The 21,391-nt window shown below is 36.5% G+C and overlaps 2 protein-coding genes across 5 annotated transcripts in view; one reads left to right on the top strand and one right to left on the bottom strand.

Moving 5' to 3' along the window:
- Positions 1-969: 969 nt before the first annotated feature.
- On the bottom strand, positions 970-14,570 carry fam81b (family with sequence similarity 81 member B). The gene is made up of 9 exons (XM_046841682.1): positions 14,457-14,570; positions 13,409-13,477; positions 9,034-9,236; positions 8,692-8,810; positions 7,173-7,302; positions 4,654-4,760; positions 3,194-3,329; positions 2,222-2,417; positions 970-1,393 (listed from the first exon to the last, which is right to left on the bottom strand). The coding sequence occupies exons 3-9, from the start codon at positions 9,223-9,225 to the stop codon at positions 1,260-1,262; spliced, it is 1,014 nt and encodes a 337-aa protein (XP_046697638.1). The 5' UTR covers positions 9,226-9,236; positions 13,409-13,477; positions 14,457-14,570; the 3' UTR covers positions 970-1,259.
- A 107-nt stretch (positions 14,571-14,677) lies between these two features.
- The window catches only part of mctp1a (multiple C2 domains, transmembrane 1a), a 144,201-nt gene continuing 137,487 nt past the window's right edge, over positions 14,678-21,391 (top strand). For all 4 annotated transcript variants that reach the window (XM_046841678.1, XM_046841679.1, XM_046841677.1 and 1 more), the window contains exon 1: positions 14,678-15,333. In XM_046841678.1, coding sequence (XP_046697634.1) covers positions 14,818-15,333 — 516 coding nt within the window. In that variant the 5' untranslated portion in view covers positions 14,678-14,817. The remainder of the gene's footprint in view (positions 15,334-21,391) is intronic.

The following is a 21,391-nucleotide window of genomic DNA, read 5'->3' as shown; positions in this document are numbered from 1 at the left end:
ATGACTTAGAACATTCAAATTCCCTTATTTATTTAATGCAAAACATTTGAACAACCGGTTTGTCTGTTGTGGATCAAAAATTGCCCCAAGAAAAACTGTAATGACATATTTGCTGAATATTTAAATGTACAAAGAGGGAACAAAAGGTGTTTTATATAATACACACCACAGTGAAGCTAGCAAGTTTGAATTTTTGACAGCAAACTTGTGGATTGATCAAAAATGAATATATAAACTGATGAATCGGAAATAATCTAAAGATTTAAGAGGGATTTTATTTACTAAAGACACAAGCAGAATCACTGATAATGACATGACAAGCTGTGTTTTTTTGTCTTATAAAGAGAAAAAAGAAGCTTTTGCAGCTTTTTTTAAGCTACAGTAACAACATAACATGGCATAGCATGCTTGCAGAGGTTCCACAACTTTACCCATACACTCAGGCAAAATGTATTATGTGTCATTTAATAATAAATAATTAAACTTTGGCAAGTAAAACGATTCTGGGCATTCTGTTATAGAAAAATATTCAGCTTTGAATGGTTACAGCGTAACGTCCAGCATAACGTCTTATATTCTACTTACATCAGACTGAGAATACAATTACATGTAGAATACACTATACTACCAAAAGTATTGGGTCACCTGGTCATAAATATGTGATTTTTGAGCATTGCATTCCACATTTAGTCCCAATTTGCTCTTAGAATGCCCTCTAGTCTTCTGGCAAGATGTTTCACTAGATTTTGGAATGTGCTTATGGATATTTGTGTTCATCAGCCACAAGGGTATTATGAAAGTCGGGTACTGATGTAGGTGAGGAGACCTAGGGTTCAGTCAGCGTTCACATTCATCCCAAAGGTGTTCAGTAGGGATGAGATCAGATCTCTATAGCAGGCCACTCAAGATCTTCCACTCCAAAGCATTTGTTCCATATGTTCAAGGAGCTCACTTTGTGCACAGGGGCACTGCCATGCTGAAACAGTTTTTGAGTTATCAAGTTCAAGTGAATGCAATCATTTTATTATAGCGCATCTTTAGACGTCCTGTACGTACGTGCCTCCAGCTTTGTGGTAGCAGTTTGGAAAATAACCACATATAGCAGGAAAGGTCAGGTGACCCAATACTTTTGGCAGTATAGTGTATTAGGGCACTATCCATTATCAAACTAATGAGCATTCATTAAAAAGTCATTAGGAGTGTTGTCAATGTAGATCCTGCCTTAATTTTTCTTCATCATCTCTTATAATGTGTGTAGTTCAGGCCTCTGACTGTCCCACCATCATTCTCTGAATCTGCCTGATGTCTTTCTTCAGCTCTCCTTTGTCTAGTTTGGCCTTGGTTTCACTAATGTGTCTCAGGGAAGCGATGGCGTCGTGGACTGATTGGAAACCTGTGTGTCATGTCACACACACACACACACACACACACACACACACATACACATCACATATATACACAAAGTGCTGAGAGCCCTCTTCTAAAACAGATGTAAAACTGCTTGTGTGTCAGTGTGAGTCTGGTGTCTGGAGGTCTTATCTATAATGCATTACTCTCCACAAGCCTGCTTCAGCAGTGAAATTGAGTGAGAGCCTTTTGCTGCTGCTAGCTGAATTATTATTTGTCAAGCTCTTTGTGCCTGCTTATATTTACTGAAGTGGCCTGGCGTTTTTTTTTTTTATCATGTCCAATGTTCGGATATGCTGTATTTTCCACATTTTTTAGGGAAATACTACAGCTGTAGTTACTACCACTTGAAATGAATGAGCTGGAAATGACTAGTGAATAGTCAGCTACATGTAGTGGAAACAATTCAATATCCTGTGTGGCAATTTGATATTTATTTAGACATTGGCCTCACTTTTAAATTGTACACAAAACTGATTAGCAATGCACTTCTGGATTAAACCCTCTGCAAAAACTGCTGGTGGACTAAATAATGTATTCACCCAGTGAAATTAAACACCTGTCTGAATTGGCTTGGTGTGCCCCATGTAAGTCGGAAATCCATAACAATGAGTTCTGTATCTAGATTCCTGGACCTCTCTAAAAGGACCTTTCGACCAAGTTACATTTCACGTTAAGCAAGATACTGGATAATTAATGTCATATTTAGATAATTTAAGTGAATTTTATAAATTTTCGGTTAAATACTACAACCAATGTCAAACAGTTTTAAATAATGAGTACTCATTGCACTGTTCCAGATCACCTGACTCACCTGATTGATACTCTGTCCTCATTTGTTCCAGTTCAGCTTGAAAACTCTTCTCCAGAGCCTGAATTCTGCTATTAATTTTACTCTCTGCTTTTTTTGCCCGATCTATGGAGCGTTCCTTTTCCAACTGCTTCTCCACACGGCCCAGGTGAGCAGAAATGAGATCTACTTGTCCTTTCAGGTTCCCCTCTACTTCCACCTTCACACACACACACATACTCTCTACTCAACTACATTTATATATACGTACTATACATATATATATATATAATATATATACTTTTACATATTATATATATGTACTTTTATATATATATACTTTTTACTCCACTATATTCGAATTGACATTAACCATTACTAATTGCATTCAGCCTTCACATCTTTTTAAAGATGTCATTAGGTCTCAACACTCCCCTGCCCACATCAAAAATACATTAAAAAATGGCATCAAAATGGCATCAAATCACAGTAAAAAAAAACCTCACAAATCAACATCAAATCAATTTTTGGCTTTTCACATGTGTCTTGGTGTTAAAGGCTAGTGAATCCTTGAGCCCATGTTCAATATGAGTAAAATACTCAAGTACTGTTCAAATTAGATACTTTAAGACTTTTACTTTGTCACATTGGAACTGTTTATATTTAAATTGTAATGGAATCTAAACTTTTACTCAAGGATAATTTTCACCTCTTTACACCTCTGATACAATCACAGATGTTACTAAAATGAGCATGGATTATTTATTTTTTATCATTATTTACCCATTCAAAAATCACTAGAATCTAATTAGTCTCAAAATATACTGTCCAGTCTAATTAGACTAATTAAACTAAGAAACAGATGATCATGTTTTTTAAAATAATAGTATAATAGTTGTCCTATATTCGTTGTGATACAATGCATTGCTCCACAGTAAGAATCTGTTAAACTACTGCTAAATATTAGATTTAAGATCACTAACACACATTATTTACCATTCTGTCCTGCAGCAGTGTGTGAAGCTGTTGCGTAGTTTTTGTTTGTGTTTGTTCTGTGTTGCTCAGCTGCTCTTCTGTCCATCTCCTGATCCTGGCTGTTTCCTCTTCCAGTTTCTTTAGTCCACTGGATGTCCTATAAAACCACAACAGTATAACTCACACAGATACATTATCCTTTGATAAAACCTTACAACTATTTTAGAAGAACTGCACATATTAGAAATGCTATAACAATATAGCAATAGTAGAATTTTATGGCAATGAAGCAAAAGTTTAAAAAGGGTGAAATGGTCAAATGCTTCCCCCTGATATCACTTCTGGTCATTTTCAAATCAGTGGTTAACCTGGGGCTCATTTTAAACTACAACCATGTTTTATTAGTCTTTAAATCAGTCTGTTTTCCCTGAGTGTAGATATTATCTTAAAATGACCACAAACTTTTCTGAGTCACACATCTTGCTAATGTAAGTCCTTGTTATTGCGCTGAATCCTGAGAACTTATTTGAACTTAGACACTGTCCTTTGGATACCAATATTATTCAAGTTTATTTAAATCTCCCTTTGAGTAGCAGAGGATAAATTCACTCTAGGGCCAAAAATTTGCGGACACCTCACCATCAGACCAAGCCTTTTCCAAACTGCTGCCGCAAAGCTGGACACGCACAATTGTGCAGAATGTCTTTACATATTTTGCAATTACAATTTTGACTTTTCTCTTTCCTTTAGCTATGAAGTCCAAACTTGTTTAAGCATGACAATTTCTCAAATGGCCTGCACAGAGGCCAGACCACACAAGTAGGATAAACATGAATGCTGACTGTACCTCAGGCCTCCTCACCCAACATAAATGCCTGACCTCAGTAATGCTGAAGATGTGTCTGAACAAATATTTAAAAGTTTAATTTATTACATTATTTCAATTACGAGATTTACATACAATACATACATACATTTTTCATTAAAAAAAAAACAGGTAATATCTTGACTTTATCTTGATTTTAGACTCCAAAATCATAAATAATAATTATTTGTAATTGCACTATTCGATGAGTTCCCTTTTGTGTCTGGTTCCTCTCAAGGTTTCCTACTCATATTGTTTTAGGGAGTTTTATGTCATGCCACTGTCACCTCTGGCTTACTAATTAAAGATGGGATTGGGATCCATTTATTAATTTAGAATTATATTTTCAATACATTTTTTCTGTAAAGCTGCATTGAGACAATGTTCATTGTTAAAAGTGCTACACAAAAGAAATGACTGACTTGAAAGAAACTGGTCTGAATTCAATTGAAAAATGAAAAGGCCTCAACCACTATAAGGATGCGACTCAATCCCTCTAGATGCTATTACAATACAATATTAATACACAATATGAATACATCTCTATCTTTGTTTTGAATGTGCAAATAATTCAGAAGTGAACTCGAGACTGTTCTGTGATTAAATAAAGCCTTACCTCACTTCAAGCTGCTGGATGTCTCTTTGTAGGTCTGCGGTACTATTCTTCTGGGACACAATCTGTTCTGAATGTGATGTCCCCAATCGTCTAAGAGACTCCAAAATCTAATAAAGAAGATGCCAGACAAATCTGGTATTTACGAATGGATTATAAAAAGGTCATCATGTGGCGCCTCTTTATTCCAAATTGGCAATGAAAATGAATAAGACTATGCCCTAAAGCAGAACGTTGTTTTGCAAACTGAAGCTTATGACACTAGCAGAATAAAAGTGAGCAATAAGAATGGTATCCCTCAGAACAAAGAATTTGGGGATGCAGGCAGTTTTTACTCTCACATGTTACTCTCATGTCAGCAGCAACAAGCATGATAGTAAAGAAAAGCCATGTTGATTAATGTGGAGTATATTGGGTGCTGACGTGATGTTGTATGAGCGATTTACAAAAGTCATTCTCTTTAATCCAGGCTGGTAATCACTGTGGTTTTAAATCACTGATATACTTTTTATTTAGTGATTGATTTGATGAGAAAAAAAAGCAAGCAATCACAAAAACAACAGTAGGATTGGATTTATTTAGATGTCTACAGGAACACGATTTATTTGACAGGATTTATTTTTTTTGGGTGCTGGTGGGTGCGAGATTAAAAATAATCTGGCATATACCTCTAGTATGATTCACAAAATCCATCCCTGAAAGACTTAACTAAACACATCAAGCTGATTAATCTACTTGAAACTGAATCAAATATCTTTCTAGAGATGTTACAGCTCTTTCGATTTGTCTGTTTAGACATTGTGTGTGATTGTTTCTGGCTTTCACTAATTTGATTCCCTTTCTTTTTCAGTTAACTTTATTGCACTTGAAAATGCTCTCCTTGATTTAATGTATTTACATCATAGTGATTTACTGTTTGTCACTAAGCTTTTAACTGAGCTTATTTAAAAGTGGAAAGAGCAATTCTGCAAAAGAAATGAGCTATAGCATGTCTTAAGGCTAAGGGGGTTTACCAACTCAAATATACACTATACTTCCAAAAGTATTGGGACACCTGACCTTATCTGCTATATGTGGTTCTTTTCCAAACTGTTACCACAACGCTAGAGGCATTCAATTGTACAGGGCATCTTTAGATGCGCTAAAACAGAATTTTGCATTCACTTGAACTTGGAAACCCAAAACCTGTTCCAGCATGTCAATGCAATGTGCAAAGTGAGCTCCTTGAAGATGTGGTTTACATGCTTGGAGTGGAAGATCTTAAGTGGCCTGCTATAGAGCTCTGATCTCATCCCTACTGAACACCTTTGGGATGAATTGGAACGCTGACTGCACCCCAGGTCTCCTCACCTACATCAGTGCCTGACTTTCATTATACGCTTGTGGCTGATGAACACAAATATCCATAAGCACACTACAGTATCTAGTGTAACATCTTTCCAGAAGACTGAAGAGAATTATAAGAGCAAATTTGGACAAAATGTGGAATGCAATGCTCAAAAATCACATACCAGACTTGTGACTTGTTTCTAGCCAGTTATATGAGGCAGGAGTAACAGTCACACAGGGGCCCAAGCCACCAAAGGGCTCTGTTAGAATGCAGCATTTTTTTATGTACTGAAAGAATTGGAAAAGCATGTCTGTTTATGTTTTAGCTAAAAACTAAATGCATTTTGGGTTGAGATTATTAGAAGAATATGACATGAATCAGAATTTTGCTTTTGTTTGCTCTTATTTCTATTTATTTGTGGTTCAAAACATGCCACCGTTTGTGTGGCAAAATACTGAAGCATGTGACTGACAGGTGTTTCTTGGTCCCAGGTTTGCCCTTTTAGACTGTTTGTTCAAACAGTCAAGAACTCTGAATGTTTTGAGCTCCAGGTCTCAACTGTGAATACTGGATTTATTCCTGAAAAGGATAAACCAACATGAAGACCAAAGAGCTGTCTTTTGTAGAAAACCATGCCATTTTTAAGCTGAGAAAAGGAATGGAAATCTTGATTTTTCCACAAGATTAGGGTATAGCTAGAACTATAATTTAGAATGTACTGCAAAAGAATGAAACCACTTCTGGTCAAGAAAAACAGCAGCAGTTGATGACAGAACCATTGTGCGGGTGTGAAGAAACAAAAACACAAAACAGTAGTGGTGTTTATAAACCCTGCAAAAACAAAAGACCTAGCTTTGCATTACCAGTCATTTAAGACAGGACTGTTGATGAAATCTCTTATCTCTGTTCCCGTGTACATCAGTGGAGAAATAAGAAAATAAATCTAAGAAAAATAGTTCATTTTGTTTGTTCTAGTTATTTATTTTTGTTAATGTATTTTATGCAGTCGTTAAACATTTAAACTTTGGGAGTCTGTGATCTGTGCAAACTGTGTAAGCTCTTTCACTCTACAGACATTATACTGAGTAATACTAAATATGTTTTACCTCACCTTTAGATACTCTGGCTGCATTTACAGCTTTGTTTGCTATTTACAGAAATTTTAAGTAATGATTATGCATTCATTTCTCACCTTGTGCTCTAAGTCTCTGAGTCTGAGCTCAATTTCAGAACGCATTTCTGTGACTTCCTGCTGGAGCTTCAGGATTTCCTGTCCTCCTGCCCCGATGTCTGCAGAGAGCTTAGCTATTGTGGCATCACACCTAGCAGCACAAAAACAGCCATATATATGTTTGCTTCAAGAGAAGCCCTGTCATTTATCAAAAATATGCCTTTGCGAATATGGATTTGCTTTGCATTGCCCTTAGGTGTGAATAAAAGTGTGAATGTGTGTGCATACTGTCTCGTCAGTAGTGTAGGGTGATCCCTAATATACTGTATATAAGCATTGCAGCCTGGAGTTAAATATCAGATTTGTACCTAATGTGGTTTGCTTATTTTAAGATGTAAAAAGCAATTCCTTATTTTTACATGCTATGTAAATTCCCTGACTTTTTCAACATCAAATCCATTTGAATAACTCACTATTACTGCACTATGGGTTCCTAGCAGAATAGAATTCCTGATACTTAGTGTGTACAGTTCCTGCATGGATTTTATAGCCCTGCTGCTATGTGCCGAATCTCAGAGGTTTCTATGCACAATTGGCATCTTGGTTCTTGTCAGATATATTACAGCTATATTTCAATTGATCTTGGGCTGAGTGCTTGTAATTTTACTCCCATAAGCAATGCTTCTGTGCTAGTCGTCATTTCAGCCTTTCCAATGTCTAGGATTTTTTTAATGTAGATAAAAATCGCACCTGGCATCGCACCTCCTAATGCAACACTGTAGTTGTAGGTGTTTGGTCTATTATCCAGAAAAGTACATTATATTTGACTACATATGTAACTCCTAAAAAAGATTTTCTGGCATGTTTTAGAAATATTTGTAGGTCTAACTGGCTGCTTTTGCAGGTCTATGGCAAAATATAACTAAATATTAATTCCAGTCATCAAACTGAGAGTTTTCATTCAGTGCCCCATCGTGGGTTTTGAAGGTTTTAACAGTTCAGGTGGATCAGATACTCAAATATTTACAGATAAACAGGACAAATTATTCATTGCCATGCAAGAGATAAAAGGCACTTTGCTTCTCAATATTCTGTAATGGAACATGTTTTTACAACTAGTCCTTAGTACTCTAAGAAAGATGTGGACAAAATGTGCACATGGATGTTATATGGATAAAAGTATGTTGGCACCTGATCATCACACCCACATATGGGAAGTTGTAAGCACACAATTGTCTACAATATCTTTGCAAGCTATATGTTAAGATTTTTCCTCAATAGGACTAAGATGTATAGCCTAAACCTGTTAGATTGACAATACCCCTGTGCACAAAGCAAAGTCGTTGAAGACTTGGTTTGCCAGGGTGGAAAAGGAACAGACGGTTATATCAGCAAAGTGGGTACCATCTCTAGGGTAATGCTTATATTTTGGGTTGGGATGATTGATAAACACAAATAGCTTTAATTGTTAGGTGTCCATCTAAGTCCATATGTGTGAACTGTCCATAAGTGTTGCATATGACATTTTCCTTATTGATACCTGGCCACTCTACCCCGAAGATCTCCAACCACAGCCAAGTTCTTGTGATCCAGGCTTTGAACTGCAAAAGTTGTTCCTGATGTTATACTGTCCCTCTGAACAATCTGAGTCTCCATCACCTATGAGTATTAGTCGAGTTATTATTACTATTAAGTAAGTACCTGGATATAAATAGTTACAAAAGTCAATATGACAAAATTAATTGGTTTGGAACTAATTTCACTTTTTTTTTGCATTCACTTTACGTACATTTGTATACATTTTACAATATTTTAATTAAAATTGAAGTGATACATTGATCGAATGTAACCTGGTATTCATTGTCAGTAGATAGTGGTGTACCTGAATGTCCTTGCTGAGCTGTTTGACAATATTTGTAATTATATTTATGTGGTTTTCTAGAAGTTTCCTTGCAGATGCCTCCATCAAAACAGATCCTTGGGTAGCATGAAGACTCTTGACCACATCCTCTTTGATCCTGAAGGCCTTCTCTAGCAAAGTGGCCAGGGTTTGTTCTGGTCTGCTCACCTCCATTTATGCTGGGCCTTGTGAACAAGAAAAATACTTTTCTAATGTATAATGGAGCATTAACAATCGTTAATATTATGCGTTACTGTCATGGAAGGGACTTTTTATGTTGTCGTTTACTTTCATTGTGGACACTTAATGTAGATAGATAGATAAATTGATAGATAATTTTAAAATACTAATATTAGGTCAATATATTAAACATTATGTATATGTGTATAGCATTTAAATTTTACTGTTTTATTGTGTGCATAATATACATATGGAGTAAATTAGTGTTTTTTTATGAATGCAAAAGTTAGTACAACATTTATGGCAGTGTTTAATAAGATATTATTATGAGATACTTTTATTCGTGTGATTGGTAGCCTACCTAATGTGTGTTGGCCTAGAAAAGCCCTTTACATACAGATCTGAGAACTCCAATCATTCCCAGGTTTCTTTGTTTATTGTATAAAGTTGCTGATAAATATACAATTTCAATATTTTTTAGTTTGCTTGTTCACAAAACCCATTAACAATAACATGAAATTGGTTTCCAGGCTGCCACACATATGTTAATAGTTACAATTAGAGAGCCCGGCAGCCTCGTCTAAACATCTTTATAGGCAGAGATGCACAAAGCGTTATGTTTCCATTAAACTCACTTAAATCTGTGAGCAACCCCTGCGGACCTCCACGAATCACATGAGTCATTGATTAGCTGCTGTCATGGTGTCATGCTGATGATCTCAATGTGTTAGTGCTTCTTTAAATAACGGCCTAATCAAATAACTCAAATGCCATGGATTAAACTTGGGTTGCAACATAATCACTATCGGAGCACTAGAGCCAGGCAAGGTTTTATTAGCACCGTAATCCTGGTGTTTCTTTGCATCCCCTTTATAGTGGTGCTATACAATGATTGTTAAAGACTTTATGTATTATTTATTATTCCAAGTAAATGCACAGCAGTAAACTAGTAGTTTAATCTGCATATTAGGAAATCCTGCAGCCAATATGTGCCAAGGTAAACAATTAAAGCTGAAAATGTAAGCATAGAAAGTTTTTATAATGCAAAATAGTTTTAACATGCTTCAGAATGTCTTTACATACATTAATATACTTTTAGGACAAAACAAGGTTAAATACTGTATATACATTGCAGTGAATGTTTTTTTTTTTTTTCAAGTTTGATGACCCTTTATAACTAGCTTTATACGTAGGCGTCTTTATATCTTTTGAACAGTATATGTTTGCAGATATAATTTAGTAGATAATAATATTAGGACACCTGGCCTTTCCAGTCATATGCAGTTCTTTCCCAAACTGTCACTGCAAAAATGGAGAAACACAATTGTATATGATGTTTTTGGATGTGGTAGCATTATTCTTCCCTTCACTTGAACTAGGAGTCTCAAACCTCTTCCAGCATGACAATGGCTTTGTGCACAAACAAGCTCCATGAAGATATGGTTTACATGTGTTGGAGTGGAAGATCTTGAGTTGCCTGCGTAATCCTATTAAACACCTTTGGGATGAACTGGAATGCTGGCTGCACACCAGACCTCCTCACCTCACCTACATCAGTACCTGCCTATACGAACACCCTTGTGGCTGAATGAGGCACAAATCTCCACAAGCACACTCTAAAATCTAGTGGAACATCTTCCCAGAAGAGGAGATTATTATAACAGTAAATAGGGACTAAATGTTGAATGGGATGTTGAAAAAACACATACCAATGTTATGGTCAGGTGTCTGCAAACTTTTGTCAATTAGGTGTATCTTCAAAACTCTTTTATTCCAAATCCAAATTAAAATTATATTTTTAAACACTGAGGCATCAGCTCCATCACACAACAGTCCTATAAATACTGTACAGTTCAAGAATATTTCAATTGTATATTTTATTCAGAAAGAATGAATAAAAAAAATTATTCAACACATTTAAAAAACAAGAATTCAGATCACAAAATATTCATATAATTTAAAGTAAAGAATCAGGATGTTTTCATACATACTTAAAGTATTAAGTGGTAAATATTGAGAGCAATAGCTTTGGCTGAGAGACGTGTTAAGCAGACTCAAAATTATACCTTATATACAAGTATCAGAAAAATATTTATGTTGTCCGGAAATCACAGGTGTTTTAAAAAAAATAGACCTTTTGATAACTTTAATTGACCTACTGTTGTTATGGTCATAGGGCTGTCTCAGTTTAAATTAAAAATTTAGGCATCAAGAATCTCTGTGAATAACAAAAACCTTTTGTGACCATATTGTTGATTTATTCTTATTCTTCACTATACTACAAAAAAATCTATAGACCTCTGTGAATTTTAAGACATTTTGATACATGAAATATACCATATTTTCACACAAAGTCCAGCACTTGCCTGTAAATTCTGTCCCTTTTTTGTCCCATGCATGACCCTGACTGTTGTTTAATCTGATCTCTTAGCTACTGCAGTCAGTGGGTGTGGTTGTGACTGTATACTTGACAACCACTTACACTAAATGGCATTGCACGGCAAATTAAAAGAGAAGAGGAAAGGATACGTCAACATGTTTGGATTAATGATTCAAAACTATGCAATGTGTTGAGAACATGATAAACAGTTTATTGCAGATGTCTTCACCATACTCATACACATGTTGATTATTTCCCTGGTGTATACAAGCACCATTCACCTTACTGAAGGTTTTCATTTCATCACAATGTGTGTTTCTCATTCATACAGTTTACAAATAATTTTTGTAAAGAATAGTCTCTTTAGGGAAATTAAGCTCATCCCCTTTTGAATTATTCTTTCATGCATATTAAACTGGTATTGTTCCACTACGGAAGTCAGTCCATGTACTTCCCCAGGGGACAGGACCTTCTAACTGCATTTAATGTCCTCAATGATGGGTCTGTCAAGGAAATGAGACATTTTCCTAACTTTGACTCTTTGCACAGATAAGTTGATTGGTCGTTGATGTAAATCCCATGTAAATTTATATGAGTCCAAATAAACATTTTAGATTTCTGCTAAACTGCGCACATCCGGCAATTAACCCTCTGGTGTCGTCAAACGCACGGCAGGTTTTGTAGCAATTTTTCCTCCTTTTTTCGATCGTACAGATAAGAACAATACATCAATGAATCTGTAAAGAGTCTATTTTTGTCTGTAAAAAAATCATAATAACAAAAAATGCTGTGCTTTTGTAAAATAAAGAAAACTGACAGGGGGTGCTCTCTGCCGTCTCTGCCGCTGTCATCGCTCTTCACAGAGACATAAATAAAACAACCCTCACAGACATAATAAATATATAAATAGAAAGTTCAAAATGTCTACTTCAATTAACGAATTTACAAATATTCTTTGATTATGTAATCCTTATGAAAGTTAGAAGAGGTACAGTTCCTCCGGTATCACCTCATTAACCGTCCGTGTGGAAACACAGCAAAGGTTCCGTTTGGTGTCCTGACAATTTATGTAATTTAAAACACCATAATTACTTCAAAACCTTTACAAGAATATTTTCTCTTGATGTTCTATGTTGAGTTTGGTTTCACTAATAATAAACATACATTTTCTTAAAGCATCCATATTTGCCCATGCCCATGTTGATTACAGTCTCAAAAACGTGAAAAGTATCAATTTAAGGTACATTTAGAACAGATAAAAATGTGCGATTAAGTTTCGATTAGTTGAGTTAACTCATGACAATCATAAATATTAAATATTTACATTTTTATTACAATTATTTTAACAGTCCTAAAATTAATATAACGTGACGTCTAGTTACCAGCGTGACACTAAAACAGATAGTAGTAATGGCTACTTTTGAGAGAAGGTACCACTAAGGCTCTTCTCTGTTCTGGTCCCTGACTATCTTCAAGCGACGGTTGAAGACCTACCTCTTCCTGAAACACTTTAGCAAATTAGCACTTTCCAAGTTTGCTTTGTAGAATTCAAGAGTTATATTTACATTAAGTTTGTAATCTTGTGTACCAGTGTAGATTTATTCATTGCTAGAGACTCAGAGCACTTTTGTACGTCGCTCTAGATAAGGGCGTCTCCTAAATGCCGCAAACGTTAATGTAAATGTACTTAAGTACATGTCAAAGCCCAAACGTCTTTATTTTAACTTGAGTAAAAAGTGTAGTTAGAACTTCAACGTTTAACCGAGTATTTAAAAACATAATCTCGAAGCAACTTACCAAATCATATGAATGAGAAATGACGTGTAGACAGATCAACAGGTCAAACTTGGCTTGTTCCCTGACAATCTAAAAAATGGCAAGTAGGATGTTATTATACTTTGGAAGCTATAAGATCTGCTTAAACAGCATGTACAGATGAGAAGCTGAGAGCTGTACAAACCGAAGGACCGAATTCAGAAAAGACAGTAGGAACATAGTGCTAGGATACAACAAATTGGAGTACCTTTATCTAACAGACTTTTACTTTTACAAACAAGCAAAATTACAATTTTGGGGTCAGAGCATAGGTTAGACATAATACATCAGATAAAGTCAAGGGCCTTTCTAAAGGGCCCCAGCAGTGTCGGCTTGTTGGTGCTGGGAATTGCTGACCTTCTGATCGATAAACCAGAGCCTTACTGTTTGAGCTTATTAATCATTGAAAATTTTATTGTTATTACAATGACACCAAGGCTGTTGTATTGTATCATTCCAAAGCAGATGCCATCCTGCAACTAATTTCTATTTATTTATTTTATTACAAAAATGGGTCCTAGCTAAAATCAGTAGCCATTTAGTTTTGTTTTTTTCCTCTGTTGTTTGGTATCAAATTGTGTGAGCATCAGACTAGCTGTTATGGTAACCAAATAATGGGATGGGAACATTTTAGACATACATTCTGCAAACTAAAGCATTAAAACATGATTATAGACTTTATTATAGAGTTATAGTACAATTATTATACTTTGTTTGTCCATCAATGGCACCTCTAATCGATCCTTGTGGAACAAACTGTAGGGCAATTGCTTTTTTTTTATAGCATCCCCAAAAGAATTCCCAAATAATGGATTAATATACTGTAGCAGATGTTGACTGGGAGGAGGCGTCCATGAATCCATACCCCAGCAGTTAATTTCTGTGGAAATGGAATAGTGGACTGGAGTGGTTTGGAAATTGAGCTCGTGTGTGTGTGTGTGTGTGTGTGTGTGTGTGAGAGAGAGAGAGAGAGAGAGAGAGAGAGAGAGATAGAGAGAGGAGGAGGATGAAGGGCTGCAGGACTGCTTACTTTCTTGCATCCTGTTTGATTTTGCGCTGGATATCCAAAGTGCGTTGAGAATTGCATATTGACGCTTGTGTAATCGATTATTTAAGAATCGCGTTCCCTTTGGCTTCCTCGATATAAATAAATAAATAAATAAATAAATAAAATTTTTTTCCCTCTTCTTTCTCACACACACGCACGCTCGCACGCACGCACGAGAGGAACTGATCATTGCGCTGTAGGCATCTCACCACCTCGTTTGGGTCAGTGTGAAGAGTTCCTCTTGCATCGAGCGCTTCTTCTCGGATTGAAGGGATTCGGTCCGACAGCGTGACATTGGCGACGCGGTGCGCTCACCAGACTGGCGGGCTGCTGCTCGGGCACCATGGAGGAGAAAGCGAAGGGTGACAGCGCCAATGAGCCAGACGCGACCTCTACATCTTATCAGCGGAGGATGTGGAAGAATTTCCAGGATCGGACTAAACCGTTGTTCCTGAGCACGAAACCGGGTTCGGAAAGACGCGGCGCGGACGCGAAGAAAGAGAGCGGCTTGTGGATGTTCAAGCGGAAAAAGAAACCGGTTTTGGACCGAATCTTCTCGTCGTCTCAGCCCAACCTGAGCAGCTCGAGTCCGGCGTCTCTCCAGGGCGACCAAACGGAACCGGTTTGCGGTGCGGGGAAGACGCCGCTCTCTTCGAGGGATAAAGCGGGTGCAATGGCACACATGTATCCCCATGAGGTGTCGGTTTCGGCCCACAGCAGCCCGCGGCTCGGCGTGGCTCATTTAACCGCGTCTCAACCCAAGAGCTCGTCTTTGGGTTCGGCGTATTTCGAGACGCTCGTCCTGGACTCGACAACCGCTTCCGGTCGGGACGAAATGAGCAAAAATGACAGCGAGCCGGTAAGTGTGGAAGGAAGAGAAAATGATATGCATGTGCTTAACGCTGGCTTGTTTTCCAGAAGCAACCAAGTTTCATATTGTGCAAAAAGTTTGATATATATTTATATAACCTGCAACATCAAATATATGGAGGTCACTTATTACTGAGCAGTGGGTTGAAGCTGAACGAGGCAGAGATGAATGACCATTGTGTGGTGCTGATGTTGCACTCAGGGGCATTCTTACAGATGTTAGAGGGCAAAACTTGTCAAGAGTCCAATATATATATATATATATATATATATATATATATATATATATATATATATATATATATATATACACTTTGCTCACAAAAGTCAAACTATAAGTCCTGCTTATGCGTAATAGTGTTTTACAATTAATCAACAGAATTTAGAGCTTCTATAAAATATATTTTAGTTGCCTTTCATTTATTTCAGTTCAATACAAGAAAAATAAAAGTAATTAAATTAAATTCCTGTACAGTACATCGTCCCTTCTCTTGATGATATTTGTTAATAACACCATACACTTCCTTTCAATTTTCACAGTAAGATCTTTCTGCTTCGTTGTCTTTCTCTAAACTCTCGAGTTGCTGCGAAACCCTAAGAACTCTGTAAGCTTAGTGTTTTTTTTTTTCACTTCGGAGTGTTAACTGAAAACCTCTGTCTTTGTGGTCGCCAAATGACAAACTCCTGTTCCTGTGTGTGACATGCCTGGCTTATTTCAGCTCAACCCAAAAGCTTTGCAGTCACAAAGTGAAAGCACTTTCGAATTACCCCTTTAAAATACACTTCAGAATGGAGTCATTTAAAAAACAGATTTTTTTTATTGATTCTGTATTGGTCAAATTAGTGAGTAAATGAATGCAGTGACACCGGACACATATATCACAGAAGAAGTGTTATAGCTTGTGTGGTATAAAAGAGCTGTTGCATTAAACAGATCGCTATGAACTGAGCACTTCACCAAAAGGCTAAACACTTTCACTGTGGTCAGATTGTAAACAATGGAAAATTAAAGTGTTCTCACACCACCATGGCCTTGCTGAACATCTATCAGGCTTTTACAATGAAAACTACTTAAAGGATGTGTGCTGCATTATTATATTATAATAATGTTAATAGTCAAGATGGCGCTGCGGCTGGCAGCCTCGGCACGACTCTCTCTAGTACTTTCTTTCTTTTTGTTTATTACCCTAATAACTTACACTAAAGCTCACGTTGTCTGTATTGTCTGTATTGTCTTGTATACAGCTGGAACCAAATTCCTTGTGTGTGTCAACACACTTGGCCAATAAACCTGATTCTGATTCTGATTCTGATAATCATATATACTTCATTAAAAGCTGTGAAACCCTGTAAGAAATAGCAAATATAAAATATAAGTTAAGTATAACCTTATGCATGCATTATGCTACTTTATCATTTATTTATTTTGTTAATTTTTTGTTCATATATTTTATTTATTGTTTGTTATGCATTAGTATATGTACAAAAGAGTATTGGAAATCAATACAGAGCTGTTGAGCGAAATCCCCCGACTTCCTCTCCAGAGTTCAGTACAGTTTGATCATGATTGAAACACCCATTAAACCTGAATAAAAACAGTTTTCTTTAAGAAAGGTAAAAGGGGCACACTGTGCTGGACTCCAGGAATGGAACTGGAGAAGCTTTCTGAAGTAACAAAATTTATATAACTGGCAAAATGTAATTCATTATCATGCAGTAATGAGGAAAAGAAATTGGATCCCTCTGCAATTGGAGGTTTTTATGTATTATAAATCAAAATAATCTAAATAATAATTTTGCGATCCTTTCCAACGTATCTTAAGAAACAAATAAACTCAGGTGACAACAAAGCAGCTTCAATACGTATTATTCTGTTAAAAAGTAAACTTGATTTTAGAAATGACTTCAGCATCTTGGTGGGGCTGTGGTCTGGACTTTGCTGATCACTTCCAACACCTTGATTTCTCTTATATCCATTCAGAAGTCGGTGGTATTGTGCTTGGGATCATTTACTTGTTGACCCACCAGTCTAAGCTGCTGGACAGATGGAATCAAAATTGGTCTAAAGAGTCTTCTGGTATAAAGTAGATCTCATTGCTGTCTATTTTTCTTTGTTTTTATTATTTCTTGGAGAGACGGGGTTTTTACCTAACCACCGTTTCTTAAACGGTGTTTGTCTTTTTTGTTTTTCTAATTGTACTTTCAAGAGTGTAAATGTTTAATGCTCTTATAGAGGCATATAGGTTACCTCATGGGATTTTCTCTGAGAATGTAATGGTCTGTCCTTGGACAGAATTTACTGGGATGCTCACTCCTGGGATGTTTGGCAACTGTTTTAAAGACTCGCATTTGCAAAAAAAAATCCTCCGCACTGTAGAATGGTCCATTTCAAATTGTTTGGAGATGGACCCTTTCCAGAATGCTAAGTACTGTAAGAATAATTGCTTATTTGAGGTAATGGCTTACATCATTTCTTCTAGGCACCAAACTGCCAAAGTTTAGTTGTTTTTTTTACAGATAGTCACATGTTTTAATGATTAGTGAATTGTGTGCATTTTATTAGTAAAACTTGTCTGCTATTTTAATCTATTAGAAAGTTAAAATGTGTTTTCTGAATGTTGGGTTAGAAAAAAATACTTTTTTTTTTCCACTGCATTTGAAAAGATGTTATTAAGTTATGGCTCATAAAAACCTCCAAGGATTCTAGAGCTTATAGCAGCCTGACACCCTGACTGACAACTTCTGCACTGGTCTTTTAAAGAATTATACCACTTGAGAGAGAGCAAACATTTGGTGTCTAATGCAATATACTATTCAGTCATTGGTTCAAAATAAGGGCAAATACTGTACAAAATGTAAAGGATGCCATTGTAAAGTAGTGTTGACTGCACAAGGTCAAAAGTGAGCACTCAGGGCAGGACTGCCATTTGGTTGTCATCACATATTAATTATATGTAATAACATGTCATCAAGGCCTTGTGCACACTGACATCCTTTTTTTTTAGAGTTTATAAGAAGAGTAGTTTTTCAATGGCTGTTATCTGACATTTTACTTTCTGTGTCGTAATGCTGTATTTTTGCAGTTAGTTACATCAGAATTAGAGATATTTTAAGTTTCCAGTTATACCATGTCTTGTCTGATAGTGAAAATGTGTGTTACGGTTCACTTGTGGTCAATGACTGCTAATCCTCAACAGCTTCCTGTGACATTTTTTTTACAGAATGCTGTGAGTATGAAGGTCTGTATGGTGAATCTGGCACACTTGTACTGTTTAGATCTCATTTTTGAGCTTTTGATGTCTTCATCCAGTCACCTCATGGCCTGATTCTGTCCTAGTCTCAGGAAACGGCTTTGAAACTGTTCCCTCTGGTGTCCTGACACACATGCCGCTCTAATGATAGACACTCAGTTCACTCACTTATAGCTAAAATGCTTCTTCATTCATAAAATATATCACACTGAAAATCTTTGGAAATTATTTTAAATATTTCAAATAACTTTCTTTCGGCTTTTCCCATTAGGGGTCGCCACAGCGGATCATCCGCATGTTTGATTTGGCACATGTTTTTACGCTGGATGCCCTTCCTAACGCAACCCTCCCCATTTATCTGGGCATGGGACCGGCACTAAGAGAGCACTGGCTTGTGCAACCCTAATGGCTGGGTTTGGTTCCCTTCAAATGAAGAAAGTAAAAGTTCCATATCTTAAATATTCAATATTCGATACTATTTTTGATCTTTCTCTTGCCAATTCCGTTGTACTTTAACAGATGATTCTCTGACATCTTTGATCTTATATGGATCAGCTCTAGTGCACACAATAAAATGGAGCCATAACATATAGTCAGAAATTTTAGATAAAGGCAAAATAGAAGCATTTTTTTTTTACTAGAGGTTTTTCAACCCTACTGCATGCAAAAAAAGCCACCTTGTGCCACTAGGGTTATTTGTTGAAGTGGTGCAGGCAACATACAGTATGTATGCAAGATCTTCATTTAGACTACAAACAGAATACTGTATTAATAAAATCCATTCTGTAGACAAAGACACAAAGCAGATTTACAGATGGTGGATTGTAGCTGTAGATTAAAAATGAGAAATGAGAATGAAACATATTTGAGACTCCAATCAGTTACTGTATACAGTTTCACTAGATACTACATATGTTAAAAGATGTTCAGCATGAGCTTATTGTGAATATGAATCCTGGGATGAGTACAGGACAGTGTTTATGATTACAGCAGAATTTAATTCTATAACAGGTGCCGTAACGGGGGAGGGGGTGGATTAGGATGGTTCTAAGGGTCCTGGTTACACAGGGGGCCCAACAGAACCCCATACTATCCTGTATAATTTTGGTATTTAATTGCCTCTTTACACCATAATCTGTTAGGAAGCATGCTATAACGAATGCTGTCTTTGTGCCAAGAGAGTGTGTATGTGTGTGTGTGTGTGTGTGTGTGTGTGTGTGTGTGTGTGTGTGTGTGTGTCCTTGAAGTGTTCATGGGATTCAGAAACACAACGCTTCACAGACCGGCTCAGAAGTTCTGACTCAGCGTGCATTAGGTACATTCAAGAATTCAAGAATAGTGCAGAGAAATCCAGGGTGTCAGAAGAAGAAAGAAAAACTTGAAAAAAGAAGAGAGAGAAAAGATGGGAAAGACAGTTAGTCACCCAGTTTAAAAAAAGGTGATTTACGTATTTTCTCTGTTTTTTTTATGATTCTAAAGCTAGCCCGTATAACATTGTTTAAATGAACATAAATTAGAAATTCTATCAGTTACTTACCCTGATGTTTATCCACTGGAGGTTGTAACAGTTTTTCCATGTTGTTACATATAGCAAAAATACCAGATAATTGGGGGATAGGCCTTTGGGCCAAGAGTATAATTTAGCCAGGGGGCCCAGAAACCCTAAGGGAGCCCGTGTATATAAATCTACATTGTTTATAAATACACTCTACCCAAACTTTTTGCACAAATCAAGCTGCTTTCTTCTCTAACTGTTTAAATGTGCTGCTGGCCATTTGATACATTTCAACACAAAATGAACAATAACTAAATATGTGATTTACAGTAGGTGGTTGCATTAGAGGAGGAGTCATGTGTATCACATGTAAAATGTAAGCTAATAAAGAAAAGTTTTTGTTTTTTTGGTTTCTTGGTGGAAATCTATGAAGTTTTTGTGTAAACCTTTCAAGAAATCGGTTCTTTTTCAGAGAAATGAAAATTAAGTAAAAGGCTACAACTGCATAAAGAATCTACAGTATATGCTTTAATGTATTACTATGTTATTGATAGTTCTTAGATCAAATAATCTAAAAGATCTTTGAAGCTCAGTGATCATTCGATTTGAAAAGCAACATGTGTGAAATAATGGAAAAGCCAATTGACCTAGAAGCAAAGTGTAAGTTCTGCCATCTCTGTAGGTTCAGCTTGCATAATTCACTAATGTGGATAGAAAGTTGAATCAAGACAGCAGAATTCAATTCGTTACTTTTTTTACTGGCATTTCGCAGAGACTTTCTGATGCGATCTTCGTCATGTTTCCTCTTCCTTTTAGAGCGGTAAACCACAGTAGGCCGATCACCCACCTAACCTACTCAGCCTGATGCTATCTGGCTCAATAGAGCACAAAGTGTGCGTCTCACCATGCGATCTTTCCCAGCCCACCTGAAGGCTTGTGATAATAAGAAGACACATAAAATAGAAGATGTGCTGTTTATAGGCCACTTGACTCTTCTAGTCAAGTATAATTTTTTTTAATGCTGATGGAGGATTGACTAAGGTATGAGCTGTTAGATGGTTTGTGCCATTTGATTTATATTGAAGCTTAAGGTCTGTTTAACTCTGTTGTATGTTGCTGGTTTCAGACACATGAACTGCTGAAATATTTATAGAAACAACAGGCTTTTTCAGATTAATTATAACTGACTTTGTATATTTTCTGGTATCATCTGTATTTCTGGTTACTAGCGACAGACTACTTTCTGTTTGTGTGGCTTACAGACTCCTGAGGTTTGTTTAGGGCTGGTGGCTTTTAAATAC

Source organism: Silurus meridionalis, chromosome 27 (genome assembly GCF_014805685.1).
Source record: "Silurus meridionalis isolate SWU-2019-XX chromosome 27, ASM1480568v1, whole genome shotgun sequence".
Lineage (NCBI taxonomy): Eukaryota > Metazoa > Chordata > Actinopteri > Siluriformes > Siluridae > Silurus > Silurus meridionalis.
This window is presented reverse-complemented; position numbering and strand designations above follow the sequence as displayed.